The 15,983-nt window shown below is 44.3% G+C and overlaps 1 protein-coding gene across 3 annotated transcripts in view; it reads right to left on the bottom strand.

Moving 5' to 3' along the window:
• Positions 1 to 1,087: 1,087 nt before the first annotated feature.
• RNLS (renalase, FAD dependent amine oxidase) overlaps positions 1,088 to 15,983 on the bottom strand; it is a 627,109-nt gene continuing 612,213 nt past the window's right edge. For all 3 annotated transcript variants that reach the window (XM_063961709.1, XM_063961707.1, XM_063961708.1), the window contains one exon: positions 1,088 to 5,814. In XM_063961709.1, the coding sequence (XP_063817779.1) occupies positions 5,656 to 5,814 (159 nt within the window). In that variant the 3' untranslated portion in view covers positions 1,088 to 5,655. The remainder of the gene's footprint in view (positions 5,815 to 15,983) is intronic.

Genomic DNA, 15,983 nt, shown 5'->3' with positions numbered 1-15,983 from the left:
GGTACAGTGGCATGGCCACACCCCTTTTCCTGTACTTTCAATGGAAGTTTGGAGAGCCAAAAATCAGTACTGACCATAAAAAAAAGATACTGTAAATGCCAAAAAGGTACCGCTGGAGGGTATGCCACTGCATCTGCAGCAAGTCTCGGCGCTGTAGATAGGGAAAACAAAAAATCCTTTTACTGCTGCGTCCTATGGGGGTCATTCCAAGTTGATCACACATAGCAACTTTTTGCTGCCCGTGCTATCAACTAGACGCCACCTATATGGGAGGTTTTTTTTACATAGCAAGGCTGTGCAGCCAAGCTATGCAAAAACATTTTGTGCAGTTTCTAAGTAGCTCTGGAGTTACTTACCCGCTGCAATGTCTTCAGCCTGTCAGGTCCCGGAATTGACGTCAGACACCCGCCCTGCAAACACCTTATTCGCCGCACCACTTCCAGAAAACGGTCAGTTCACGCCCCGGAACGCCTTCCTCCTGTCAATCTTCTTGCGATCGCGGCAGCTATCGCTTTCTTCATTCTTCTTGTCATTGCTCAGCAACGGCCGTTGCTGGGCAACGACTCGCATGCGCAGAACCGACCCGTTCGCACTGCTACGAAAAACAGCAGCGTGTGAATGGGTCGGTATGACCCCCTATGTCCTGCTGCCAGTCCGCCTGCCCACTCCGGCATCAACAATCCCCACTCCCTAGCCATGGCGCAGGTGGAACAAAATCTGCTGTGGTCACAGATGTGTATGAAAGCGGCGCAGCGGAAGGTTTACATAGCCCTCCCTGCACCGCATACTCTCTGAGCCCCAGAGCCTCCTCTGCGCATGATGTCACAGAAGTGCCTCCCTGCCACAGCCGCGCTCAGATCCCCAGAGGCCCTGACTCCGCAACACAGCACCTGTGATGCCGGCCTGGAAGCCCCGAGATGGCTAATGTATAATACAAATATTGCACGCCACAAGGGCGTGCAAGGGTTAAGGGGGCACGATGAATCACCTAGTAGAGAATATGAAGCAAAAGAGTCCAGTTTTATTTAGCTATATTCGGTAAGAGAAATAATTATTGTGTAATAAAAAGTGACAATCAATGCAAATGTGAACTTTCAAGTACTGTCCTTTATTATAACAAGTGTTACTTCAAAATAATGCACACAATTATAATGATTATTTCAGCATTTATACAATTATCATTTCTTATTCTACCCATTTGCAGTTAGCCGATTGTTCTAGAGATATTGTAATAGTCGTCTCTTACATATATAGTGCAAGACAAGACGCGGTTATATTTACTGTAATTTCACTTAGGTAGATGGTGTTTACATAATAGTGTGAAGATTGATCACAGCTCAAAAGAGTGTGTGGTATGTCACGTATTTTATTTACTGCCACCCATGGCTACAACAGAATGGTTGGTGTCACATTCGGAGTAATGGAACAGTCACTTACTGTATATATTAGTGAGAACACAGCTTTCATTCACCCATGTTTTGTTCCCTTATATTAGAAATGATCACAAAGTACGTCACTTAAAATATTTAGTTTCCCCTTCAATGCTGCATCAGGTGCCCATAGTCTTAGTGTGGGCACTACTCACTGAGACAGGTGCCCGATGCAGCATTGTAGGGGAAACAATATATTTCAAGTGACATATGATCATGAAGGGAGCTGTGGACTTATGGACACGGATATAAGAAAGAAAATATGCGGTATATCCTTTTACATTTGACCCCCCTCATGCTGTCAAAATTTATTATAGTGCAGGTGTAATGAGCTTGCCACTCCTGCACCATTCAGGATTATGCATTATTGCTTCCACTGATCCGAAGTTGACAGGGGAAGTTTGGTAGTGATGGGCATGTGGATGGTGACAAAAGTAGGAGGACACAGCTGGTCAGTGTCTGCCCACTTATCGCTCAGTTGGGGGAAAGTTCCCCCTACATTAGAACAATTAGTTGCTAAAATTCAAACATGTTTGATTTTCACAACTAGTTGGAACAACCTTTTTGGTGTTTGGGAACAAACAGGATATTATGATCATTTGCTCCCACACACTGCCAGATTGTCATTCCAACCAGCCAACTAGTAGGCTGGTTTTAATATTATCGCCCAGATCTATGGCCGGCATAACATCGCTCATATTTGCCAACTATCTTTGGAGAGTCATAAATTTCATGGATCACTCTAAGAGAGTAGAGCAACTCAAGGATTCCGACAACTTCACCAGTGAAGACAGTGGTCTGGAAGCTCGATGGTGCCCTTTCCCACTTGGCATGATGGCACAATTTTTTTCTCCTGAGTAGCAGAGGGTGTAGCCAGGGATCCGGCGAAATACAGATGCTGGAATCCCAACACTGCTCAGAATGACAGCATCTCATCTAGGGACAAAATCCCGGCCTCAGAATCCAGACCGCCAGAATCAAGATCGACTGTTTACCGGGACACCGGACAGGTAAGCCACGCAAGGGGGGAGGATTAGGTTTAGGCTGTGGGAAGAAGGGGGGTTTAGGTGCCACCGGTGAGGTTGCATGGGGGTTAGAGTTAAGGCCCGTACACACTGGTCGATATATCGGCCGTTCTCCTGAACGGCCGATATATCGCGGGACCGTTGGCCAGTGTGTACGGCCGATACGTCTGTGAACTCCGTCGTTCACAGACGTATCGCGTCGGCTGCGCAGCACAGCCGACGGCCAATATATCTACTGATATATTGGCGCGTCGCTGTGTGTGTACGGGCCCGTACACATGCTGCGGCGGCTGGCGGTGATTGACAGGTGAACTGGGCGGGCGTGTGTACACGCCCGCCCAGTTCATGACGTCAGTCCCCGAATTTCCCATTGATTAATGGTCACTGCCAGTACAATATACTGTGTAGATCAAAGCGTAACTTCCAATCATCCTAATTTTAGTGGGATTGTCCCGAGGTGAGGGCTCATTCAAAAGAAATATTACCCTGTCACACACCTCAGTAGGTATACGTAGTGTGCAGCAATAAAATGGGGGCATCACCACACCAGCTGTGATGTGGTCACATCTCCAGCATGCCACAGCCACACCTCTGTCCCAATTCCGCATCTACCAACATTGGGAGGAATCTAAATGCACCACACATTAAACAAAAAAACCCCAACAACTTAAATGCCATGCATTTTTACGCATTTCCCAGAGCATATGTGTGAATGAGCCCTTAAAATAACTAGCAATTACATTAATGAAACCATCTGTTTTACACTGGGTAACATTCATTCCTAGGGGTCAAGTCAATTACCTGCAAGGGGGACAAATTGCTGCTGCATTGGAGTAGAAACACCAGCAACGGAAGCTGAACTTGCACCCTCACGGCCTGAACAAGCTACGAACAAAAAGCTGCAAGTTCAGAGCTACCATAAGTGCGGCATTTAGCCGAAATGACTTGTGTGGCAAGCCATCTCATTGCTAATCTAATGGGCCCCTAGAGGGAGATTCAATTAAGTGTAATTTAACACACATTGAAACGCACAATGAAATGCAATTGCCGCCCAATGGGCCCAATTCGTAATGATTTGGACATCGGGGTCCTGGAATACCGCTCCGTCCCCCCAACCAAAGCAACATGTCAATCATGCTGAGGCTGACAGGGGGCTGCGAGTGACAATGCAAGAACCATTCTGGGTTTTGCACCTGACCAGACCCCCAAACATCATGTTTGTACTCAAACCATCGGGTTTGTATACAAATATAAATCAGGCCCATTGTTTCATCACTAATGTGCCGATGCCAATTCAATTGTATAGTCCTGCCTTGAGCATAGTGCCTGTAATATGGCTTAACATCTCATATCTTTGCTCACACCCTTCTTCAGCAATATTACAGATGCAACTTAGGACAATATGGGGGGTATCCTATTAGCTGTGAAAATGCAGTTTCACAATAAGAACAGGACTTAAACCAGGCATCCAATTAGCCACAAAATGCTATTGGAAAAAAGACTCCATAGGTTTTATTGTGAATTTGATTTCACCTACTGTGAGCAGGTGATAAGTAGTTCAAAATCTCCATTCTAAAGTAAAAATTTGGGAATTTGGTTTAGAACTTCTGGGACACCCCCCTGAATGACTAATTAGTCAGTTAAAAATGTTTATTTTTGATTGGCCAATAATGACATATCATTTTTTGGGAGAAAAAATGTAATGTTGAGGTTCAAGGTACGGGAAAGGTGCTTTATGAGTGGCACAAGTGTTTTTAGGCTTGCAGGTGGGAGTAATCGTTTTTTTCCAACTTTTTTCAAGTACCATAAAAAGGCTAAAATATATACGTATACCCATTATCATGTTCCCCAAATTTAATGAGAGCATTTAATTTGCAGAAAAGCTTGTGTTTTATTATTTTTTCTATATTTTTTAGAAAAATGCATATAACAGCCATTTGACCCAGTTTAAGCCCCCAAAATATTTTGATTATGACCTCTAATACACTTCTATACTGTTATCCTATGTTAGTTTCTCATTTTTGGGGTACAGGCTCATTTCCCCATTTTCACCTACACTTTGAACTATTTTGAGGCAAAGAATTTTTCCCGCAAATTCCATTTTCACAATTTGGGAATAGGATTGGTCGAAAAATGAGAGCGAGCATTTTGGCAAAAAGACATTTTGCAGGCCTTTCGTTTTTGTGGGTAATATGATACTGTCCTATAAATGAATTGGTGTCTACTGCATGTCCGGTGACAGGGGGGTAGAAAGGGTACCTCCGTACCCAAAGCTCTGAGGGGCCCCAAGGTGTAGGGGGCACTCTAGCAGCATAATGTAATAATTTTACATTAACAGTAAAAACATATTACGCGGGCCGTACCGGCCTGGCCATGGGTGCATCACATGTAAAAATATGTTTAAGAGTACATCGGCGGCGGCAGTAACCGTAACCTCCTGGGTCCCGGCGGTCTGTGTCTGACATGTGACGTGTCAGGTCACGTGTGACGCATGACGCAATGCTCTGCACCGCCCACACGCTCCCCTTCCCTGTTTGTCCCTGCCTGCTGTGGCGTCATGTACCCCTTTGAGGAAAAGGCAGGCTGTGGGCAGACTAGTTCAGGAGAAAGGGAGCAGCACAGCAGCGGCCTGAAAGACCGGACAGGAAAAGCTTGCGCTGCTGGGGTACAGGATTGTGTTTTGGTGGTGAGTCACTGTCAGTGCCATGTTTTTTAATTGCACAGTGAGTAGCTATGGCCCCCATTTTTCAATTAGTTGTAGTGCTGTGTTTGAAACTCATTTTCTGTTTATGTGCGACATAAAAAATGGGGGCCACAGGCCACACAAAATCAGTGCTGCTGGGAGGTATAAGGCACAAAGTAGTTGTTTATGGTGCACATTGCGGCTGCTGGGGGAGGGTGCGTCTTTGTGTCACACTGCGCCCGAGAGGTGTTACTCTGTCACAGGTCATCCATTAGCTGTGTGTAATGGGAGGGGGGGGGGGTTGCTGGCTGGAGTGTGCATCGGATGGGTAAGGGGGCAAGGGGGAGTTGGGCCTGGGGGGGTGGCGTAGAGATATCGGTGTACCGGGCCCCAAGATTTCTGTTGCCGGCCCTGGTCAGCTGCGGTAAAACTATGTGCCTGGCAACTTGCACTTACTTGACTCTCCCCTGTAAAAGATAGATGATCACATTGTTACTGCATTAATCACTGCCTAGTGTCAGTACTTCAAATAGGTGGCTAAAGTTTCCACAATCCGTAGAGCCGATTCTGTGCATCCATCAAAGTTTGAATGTGTAAATCCATCTCCACCACACAGAAGGAAAGGCTTGCTGTGCAGAGTTATCTGACCTGGACAATCAGGAAAGGCCTCTGTAACCTGCAACATAAATTACAGGAATTAGTCAGTTCCACCACAACTCAAAGCCACAGTGCAATATGCATTACTTTTGGGATGTATATTACATTACAGTTTGGACTCTGTTTTGGTATTCAGAAAACCTTTTAGGAATTTTTTTTTTTTTATTGTACAGTACTGTATGTTCAGTCTCTACCTAAAAAGATTTAACCATACACACAGGTGGCCTGACACTTGCTCAGGTTAGAGGAGAGGAGATAAGGATATCCAGGGTTACGGGGCATAGTCACGCACTATGGTTATTATAAAAAAGAGGGGTAAAACGTAACGCCAGTCATCAACTTCAGTCAAAATTTTATACAAAATAATCGTGCATAGGAGACCACAAATAGGTTGAACTCAATGGACAATTGTCTTTTTTCAACCTTAGATACTATGTTACTATGTTATGTTACAGTCTTTGACACTCTAAAGCAAATGCATTCACAAAAAAAGTGGGGGATGGGGTTTGAATTACTTTTAATGGATCATTTTTAGCTTCTTTACTCATCTTAGTCACACATATGCAATATTATTATCTTGTATTTATGTATATACACGCTTTTCAATTTAGTACCCCAAACATCAAACAGCAAGGTGAAGTATTTTCCTGAAATAGGGGAGCATGATTCCCAATATGTTTATAAGTAGATAGGAGTTCTCCTGTAAAATCACTTGTCTGCTTTACAAACCCCCCCCCACCCCCACCCCCCTTCCCCAACCACCGGCTAAAGAATGGTTCTAATCCCCAATAGACATTCCCACCTCATTGTGGCGTTTTGTGACTCTGCGCCTACACGATCTCTTAGTTATAATTTAGTGACAGGCAAAATACAATATAAGCCAACATTTCTCAATATTTGTTTGTTAAACTCTTTTTTATTGTCATGGTCAATTATGTTATGTAACTTAGTATATGTGAAACATAAAGCAATAATTAAAGCACTTAAGATAAATATCAGTTTCCTATATTTTTTGGAAACTCAGTAATAATGTAAATGACTTCTATGCTGCCAAATCCAAGGGCCACTACTCTCTGTTTATTCTCCTTGACCTCTCTGCTGCTTTTGACACTGTGGACCACCCGATCCTCCTGCAAATCCTTCACTACATTGGTCTGCTTGATACCGCCCTTTCCTGGTTGTTCTCCTACATCTCTGACTGCTCCTTCTCTGTTTCCTCTCATGACTCCACCTCTCCCGCACGTCTCCTAACAGTAGGTGTCCCCCAAGGTTCTGATCTTAGTCCTCCCCTTTTCTCGCTCTATACATCCCCTTTAGATGAACTCACTTGCTCTTTCGACTTCCAAAATCATCTCTATGCTGATGACACCCAAATATACCTGTCCCCCACTCGTGTATCAAGCGGTCTCTATGCTATCTCTTCTTGGATGTCACAGCAGTTTCTTAAACTTAACATGTCTAAGACTGAGTTGATCATCCTATCACCCTCCCGTATAACATAACATTTCACAATTTCACTATCTATTAATGGCACAATTATCTCTTGTAGGCCCCAAGTGTTGGTCCAGATCTTGGAGTTCTCCTTGATACCTCCCTCTCCTTCAAACCATACATTTAGTACCTCTCGCAGTCCTGCCTTTCCATCTCAAAAACATTTCAAGGATCAGACCCTTTCTCACCCTGGATGCTACTAAAACCCTCATCCACTCAATGGTCATTTCCAGATTGGACTACTGTAATCTCCTCCTCTCTGGCCTCCATGACAAATGCCTCTCTCCACTCCAATCTATCTTCGGTGCTGCAGCCTGGCTCATCTTCCTCTCCAAGCATACTACGTCCACTTCCACTCTCTTACAACCCCTTCGCTGGCCCGCCTTCCCCTTCCACTACCAAATTCAAGCTTTTCACACTTACAAATCCCTCACCCATTCGCATATCTGACCTTATCTCACTTTACACTTCCACCTTCCCTCTTCGTTCCACAAATTCATGCCGCTTCTCCTGCCAATTGATTACTTCCTCCCACTCCTGCCTACAACATTTTGGCCATGGTGCCCCTACTTGTGGAATTCTCTACCTCTTCCTATCAGACTCCAACTCTCTACAAAACTTTAAACGGGATCTCAAGACCGACTCCTTCATCAAACCCAGCCATCTCTCATCCTGACCCTCTGCTACATGACTCACTTCTACTCCATCTGTGTCACCCCTGTTTCTCTGCCCCTCCCCTTCAAAATGTAAGCTCTCATGAGCAGGGCCCTCCCCCCACATGTGCTTTCACTCTCTTATTATAGATTATTTTCTACTCCATACTCCCTACAACAGCACTTAACCCTCAGTTTCTGATGATTATTTGACTGTCCTGTCCCCTGATGCAGCAATGTTTAAATACTATGTATTTGTCCTACATTGTCTTGCACGGTAAGTAAGTGTTTTGCTAATTTGTTTATGTACTTTGTTAGGCGATGTGGAACCCCTGTGACTCCCTAAGGATCCAAGTGCGACCGCTGCTCTTCCAATGGTGGTCTGTGGGGCATCCGCTGCTTCTGCAGAATTAATCAGCTCTCTCTCAGGAGCCCTGCGAATACCTGCAATAGGGGACAGGATGGCTCCCACCTGGTACCACTCAGCCTGCGCCTCAGTAAGTAATGGTGCACCCGCTGCTGCTGCTGCTGGACTGTGAGATGGATGGGGGATGAATGCTGATTCTGCATACTGTAGGTGGCTGAATTTCAAGAGTCTGACCCTAACCCACTGGATATTGTCACACAGCGTAGCTGGAGCCCTGCCAATTCACTGTGGGCTATGGTCCCTTAGACCGTCTATATATATATATATATATATCACCATATTTGTTTTACCTTTTTATTCAGGGGAGTGCCAAACTCCAACTTGCCTCAGGGCAACTGGCACCATATAACTATATAATAATAATAATATATAATTACTACATTGAGAAAGTGTCCCAGTGCTAAATTAGTATATTTTAGCCTGGTTTACAGAAGTATGCAGGAAAATAAATAATTGGATGAGGAAGTGGAGGAAATGACAGGGACTCCCTGTATATTATAGAGCTTATCTGCTGTATGAGCAATAAGGGATGAGAATAGAGATTTGTATCAGGCACTGATATGTTATACAAGTAAGGGTAGTGGAAGATACGATTCATAGCATGTTTTAGGCATAACTCATTTCTTTAGCACAGATGCCAAAGCATTACAATTTCATTAATTTTTAGGTTTAGGCCACTGATACAGGCATGTTTATGAGACCAACATCTGGGACTCCACAAATACAATAAACACATCAGAAGAAAGGTTTAATCTTAGGCTGCTTCATAAAGGAGGATGAATGCACTGAGTAGTGATGTCCAGAAGACATGTAGCTCTCCAAACATCTCAGAACATGCTTCTATGGGGAAATGCAGCTGCTAGTGCTATCACTGTAACTGATGACTGATCACCCGAAATTATCCACAACAACCAGTTTGTAAGAGGTTAAACATGATCATCTGACTTAACCTTTTTCATCCAGTTGGATAATAAGTAAAGCACTTATAATGTATTCTAGGGATGTAGTTATGTGACCAGCAGTCAGGAGACCGTCGGTAACATTACCTCCCCCTACATCCCACACCCTCACAATCCATACGGTCGGCATGCCGACCAACAGGGACTATTCCCATTCGTGGGTATCCACGACACCCATAGAGTGGGAATAGAACCTGTAGCGACCACAGGTCGCCACCAAGCTTGCAGCGTGAAGCAAACAAAAAAGTGTGTATTGGGAGTCACCCATATGTGAGTTTATGCAAATGGAATGCAAACTCCTTCCCTTATGTACATCCACTCCACTTTTAGCGCCCGCCATGGTGCTTCCTCATACGTCACCATCGTTGCACCATCGTAACTTCCACCAGCTCTATGGCAGGTGCAGTTTCACCATCTAACCACAGCTCCGAAGCCTGCAACTGTGCGTCCAGGAACGCAGTTGCTTGCATTAACCCTCCCACAATATGTCTCCTGACCTGACAATTTTTGTATGAACTGCTAGCCACCTCCTAGTTTTCGCCCAGGGACACCTATCACTTTTCTGTCACCTTTCTGATACCATCTGAATCGATCACAGACAGCACCTTTGTAAGTACACTCATGCATCGCTGAGGTTTCAGAACTATTTGTGCATGCACTACCACAAATAATCGCTCAACTTCATGAACATTGGTATTGCATGTGAATTTTAGAATCAGGCCCGGGAGGGGTATGGATCAGCAATATGCGGTTTTCCTCAACCACTGCTGGGAGGCACAGTTGGCTGCAACCTTCAGCATGGGGGTATGGTTTAGTGGGCAGCCATGGGGCAGGGCTATGTTCTGTGCCACCAATTCCAGCAAGGGTGGGGTGGGGGGTGGCACGCTTCCCAGTCTGCCAAAGATGGCGTAGCACTCTCTGGCCTCCACCATCAATGGCAAAACCATCATGGAGCTTTGTAAACTGCCTATGCTTTACTACAAAGACACATTCTCGGAAGATAGCTAGTTGCTACAAATTTTTTTCATCAGTGTTCACCAGAGAAGAACTGACGATGGGAGTAGTGCATAGCGATAGTGACAGTAAGGATTCATGGTTAGATACTTGTTTAAGTGAAGAAGTAGTCAGGGAGAGATTATGCAAAATAAAGATTAATAAATCACCTGGCCTGGACAGACTTCATCCGAGGGTTCTTATGGAGCTTAGGTCACAACTAGCAAGACCCTATACTTGATTTTCAATAGTTCAATTAGATCTGGCGCGGTACCGAAGGACTGGCATATAGCAGAGGTAGTGCCATAATTTAAAAAGGGATCCAAAAATCATCCGGGAAACTACAGACCGGTTAGTTTGACATCTATAGTGGGGAAAATATTGGAAGAAATTCTAAGGGATAGCATACAGGAGTATCTGCAGACCACTAAAATTATTAGCAAGAACCAGCATGGGTTTGTGAGGGACAGATCATGTCAAACTAACTTAGTTAACTTCTACGAGGAAGTGAGCGACAATCTTGACCAAGGAAAAGCAGTGGATGTGGTCTACTTAGATTTTGCAAAAGCCTTCGAAATAGTGCCTCACAGGAGACTAATCATCAAATTAAAAGAGCTTGGCCTAGGAAAAACTGTTTGTACATGGATAAGTAACTGGCTGGACAACAGGGTACAGCGAGCAGTGGTCAATGGGAAGTCCTCAAGCTGGACACCAGTAGTCAGCGGAATACCACAGGGGTCCGTATTCGGGCCACTACTGTTCAACATATTTATCAATGACCTAGAAATAGGCCTGGAAAGCACAGTGTCAATCTTTGCAGATGATACTAAACTGTGTAGGGTAATTAATTCAGAAATAGATGTTGAGTCTCTGCAGAATGACTTATCTAAACTTGAAATCTGGGCGTCTAAATGGAGAATGAGGTTCAATATAGAAAAATGCAAGGTTATGCATTTCGGGACTAAAAACAAACTTGCATCCTACATATTAAACGGGGAAAGTCTAGGGGTAACAGTATTGGAAAAAGATTTGGGGGTACTCATTGATAATAAGCATAATAACTGTATACAATGTCAAAGCGCAGTAAAGAAGACAAGTAAGGTGCTAACGTGAATAAAACGGGGAATTGAGACAAGGGACGAGGATGTAATCCTGCCACTGTACAAATCATTGGTACGTCCGCACCTGGAATATTGTGTTCAGTTTTGGGCACCACTGTATAAAAAAGATATTGTGAACTCGAAAGGGTTCATAGGCGAGCTACTAAATTGATTAAAGAGCTAGAGGGACTGGATTACGAGGAAAGGCTTACTAGGTTGAATATGTACACACTGGAAAAGAGGCGTCTAAGAGGACACATTATTAATGTCTTCATATATGTAATGGGGCACTACAAAGAGTTATCAGAGGAATTATTTATTAAAAGATCTCTGTTTAGGACACGTGGGCACTCGCTGAGGCTGGAGGAGAGAAAATTCTGTACGCAAAAGAGGAAAGGGTTCTTCACTGTTAGGGCAATAAGGATTTGGAATTCCTTGCCAGGGAAGGTGGTAATGGTGGACTCTGTAAATGCATGTAAAAGGGGATTGGATGAATTTCTGATTGAAAAGGATATCCAAGGTTACAACATTTAAAATATTGACGTTGTTAATCTGGGAGTAACATGATTGTAGTTGTTAACTAGTCATAAAACATTCTTCAGCAGGTACAGTAAAATCAACTCAACTTAATACAAAATACAGGTTGAATGCGATGAGCATTTTGCCTCTTTTCAATTACTATATTACTATGTTACTATGCTACAAGGTTAATCCTTACTGTGATGTGCTTTCAGACAGCACTTGTGGTCTTTTATGTTGTGATACTTGTACAATTCTCTTATGTGAAAGACTGATGAGAATGCACAGATGGAAGTAAGCATTACACAAAAGATAAAAAGCGCATCCACACATATGCAGATCTATACATATGTCAAGGTGATAACACATCTTCAATGGCAGCATATGCGCCTGCAGGGCCGGCTCCAGGCCTACTAGTACCCTGAGCAAGAACATGTAAAAGCGCCCCCCCCCCCCCCCCCCATGCGCGCGCTCCACGAAAAGTGGGTGTGGCCTCTGGAAAGTGGGTGCGGCCTCATCATTTTATATTATTCGACTATAAATAAATATATTTTCACACTCCCTCTACGCACACAATTAGCAGCCTTACACATAACAGCCACAGTAGTGTTCCTTACACACAATGTCTCCAGTGTAGTGCCAGATACACATAATGTGCAGTGCCAGATAGACATAATATACCCCCAGCAGTGCCAGCTACACATGACATGCCCCGCAGTAGTGCCAGATAGACATGACATGCCCCCCAGCAGTGTCAGCTACACACAATATACCCCCCAGCAGTGCCAGATAGACATGACATGCCCCCCAGCAGTGCCAGCTACACACAATATACCCCCCAGCAGTGCCAGCTACACATGATAGTGTTCACTTTTTAGGGCAGGGTGCTGATCACAGGGAAGGCACATTTTTAAGTTAGGAGGGCAAAATGATGTACATACTGTAATGCTTGGTGCTCATCCACCTACATGGCAAAGCATGGACAGTGCGCGCCGAAGGCGCACAGCTAAAATTTAGGGGCGTTGCTGTGTGGGAAAGGTGCGTGGCCACATAATAGTGGCAATTCCCATTACACCACACAGTAGTGCAGTTAATACACACTGCACCAGGTAGAACCTCCTAGACACTTTGCGCCAGGCAGAGCACGTTAGACACTTTGCGCCAGGCAGAGCACGTTAGACACTTTGCGCCAGGCAGAGCACGTTAGACACTTTGCGCCAGGCAGAGCACGTTAGACACTTTGCACCAGGAAGAGCACGTTAGACACTTTGCGCCAGGCAGAGCACGTTAAACACTTTGCGCCAGGCAGAGCACTGAGACTCATTGCCTAGCCACAGACGCCTAGCGGGAACACTACATGATATGCTCCCCAGCCGTGCCAGCTACACATGACATGCCCCCCAGCAGTGCCAGATACAGAAATGCCCCCACAGTGCCAGATACATAAATGCCCCCACAGTGCCAGATACATAAATGCTCCCACAGTTCCAGATAAATGCCCCCACAGTGCAGATATGCCCCCACAGTGCCAGATAAATGCCCCCAGTGCCAGATAAATGCCCCCACAGTGCCAGATAAATGCCCCCACAGTGCGAGATACATAAATGCCCCCACAGTGCCAGATATGTCCCCACAGTTCCAGATACATAAATGTCCCTACAGTGCCAGATACAGAAATGCCCCCACAGTGCCAGATATGCCCCCACAGTGCAGATATGCCCCCACAGTGCCAGATAAATGCCCCCACAGTGCAGATATGCCCCCACAGTGCCAGATAAATGCCCCCACAGTGCCAGATAAATGCCCCCACAGTGCCACCCATCCATAAATGTGCCTCCCCCCCAAATACCTGCGGCGCTGAGAGGGGGAGGAGTACTGCTGTCCGATGGCGGGAGGGCGGGCGGATGGCCTGCGAGTGCGGGTCCGGGTCCAGGTGAGGGCGGACGGGCAGGCGGCCTCCAAGGCGCTTGTGTGCGCTATGCGCGCTGCGCCGGCGTCTGACGTTAGACACCGGCGCCGCGCAGCGCGCATAGCGCACACAAGAGGTCACGGCGGCCGGGCCAACAATGCACAGGGCCGGCTCCAGCCTCGAATATGGCGGCGCCAGCGCGCGGCGCCCATTAAGGGTGGCGCCCTGCGCGGCCGCTCTATTCGAACATGCCTAGAGCCGGCCCTGTGCGCCTGGTTTTCAATAAGTCAAAATCATCATTAGCGTGCACTGGCACCGGCCCTATACTAGATGCAAAAGGTATGGCCCCTGACAGGCAGGTTTACACTTATGCGCCAATCAGCATGAGCTACACTTGCAGCAACATGTCCTTACTGAACTTTACCAATGAGAGAACATGAAAGAACGGCGTCACACCCCGGTTTCACCTGTTTTGTCATAAGTGTAGATGTGTTTGAAAAATTAAGCAAATTCACGCAATATATGCTATGCAAACTGGGGCATGTTTCACTACTAATTACAAAACGATCCTGAAACACACAAGTATTAATTTACGCTTTCTTATAGAGCGCAGCATATTCCGTTACGCTTTATAACTGGAGCATAAATGTATATAAATATAATTTAATCAAATAAACTAAGAGAAATGACCAAATAAAACTGTGACAAGAGGAGAAACATTATTAAATTCAGCAGAAATATATATGAAAATGCAGAAACTGCTTTTACCAATTGTTTGTGGAAAGTCAAATGTGCTATATACGTTTCTGAGCGTCTCAGTTACGAATTATCCGCAGAGTGTTATCTTTTATGGTTTTGTGTTACTCTGTATTGACATCAATGGCATGTACAATTAGTGCGTAGACAATATGCACAAAGGGATTATAGTTGAAATCCAAACACACAGAATGACAGTAGGTAAATTATAGTGTTACCAGAAGAAACATGATCATAATTTCTATTCCTATGTTTAAAACAACAGTGCCAGATGTATTTAACCCTCTGGGTGTTAGATGTGTTACCTAATACATTACAATGCAGCAAAGTAATATAAGACGATGAAGAAAACTAATCTCTATTTACATTTCCGAAGGCTGTGTATTTTTATTTTAGTTAGGTGTTTTGACTTTGTATTGATGGAGCGAGTCTTCAATACCCAGCCCTGAAAAATGTAGACGTTGAAATTTGTCAAATAATTTAACTAATGTGGGGCTTGTTTGTTCCAAAACATTATGTGAAACTATACATAGATCTCATATCAATGTATTATATTATCATGGCAGCTGACATAGATAATTCAGAAGTAATCAATTTTATATTATTTTAAGTTATTGATATAATTTGGGGGGTTTTCAGAATAGTCAAAGTAAACTGTTTACTTTGACTTTACAGTTTATGATTGTACAGTTAATAAATAAAAACGTCAATATTCCAAATATATGATTCAGTAAAAAAAAACAAGTTGTATTTATGAATGGTTTAGCGTGAGCTGCACTCTGTGTGACCACATTAAAGTGAATCCCTATTTTACTATGGGGGAAATGTATCAAACCTTCTAAAGAGTGGAGAAGTGGACAGTTTGCAACCCATCTGCTTCCACCCTATCATTTTATAGAATATACTTGATAAATGCTACCTCTAAGATGATTGGTTGCTCTCTGTAGGTAAATTCTTCACTCTTAAGGCCTGATATGTTTCCCTAAAATTGTTAATTGTTGACAAAATAATGGTTCAGTTATGTTATTCATTTCTTAGGTTGCTTTAAACGGGTGTTAGTGCAAGGAGTAGACTTTTTCACCTCTGTGCAACTTTTATTTCCTTCAAATAGAAATAATAGCCCAGGGCAATCTATTTTCCAAATGTTAGTCCAGCCTATCTTTCACCACTGGTTTTATATACTCTATTAAAGAGTGTGTGTTGCCAAGAGTAAGTACTACTCTCCTGGAACATGCATGAAACTCCCATTTTTTTGGGTAGATCCCCACACCCCTGTAAGAGTGGGTACCCCTCCCGCATCCCTCTCACTTCAGTGGGGAGAATACTATAGAGAATCCATGGTCCACAAGGAGGGGGAAGCGCCAGTAATGCAATTCTATGA

This window comes from Pseudophryne corroboree, chromosome 3 (assembly GCF_028390025.1).
Source record: "Pseudophryne corroboree isolate aPseCor3 chromosome 3, aPseCor3.hap2, whole genome shotgun sequence".
Taxonomy (NCBI): domain Eukaryota; kingdom Metazoa; phylum Chordata; class Amphibia; order Anura; family Myobatrachidae; genus Pseudophryne; species Pseudophryne corroboree.
This window is presented reverse-complemented; position numbering and strand designations above follow the sequence as displayed.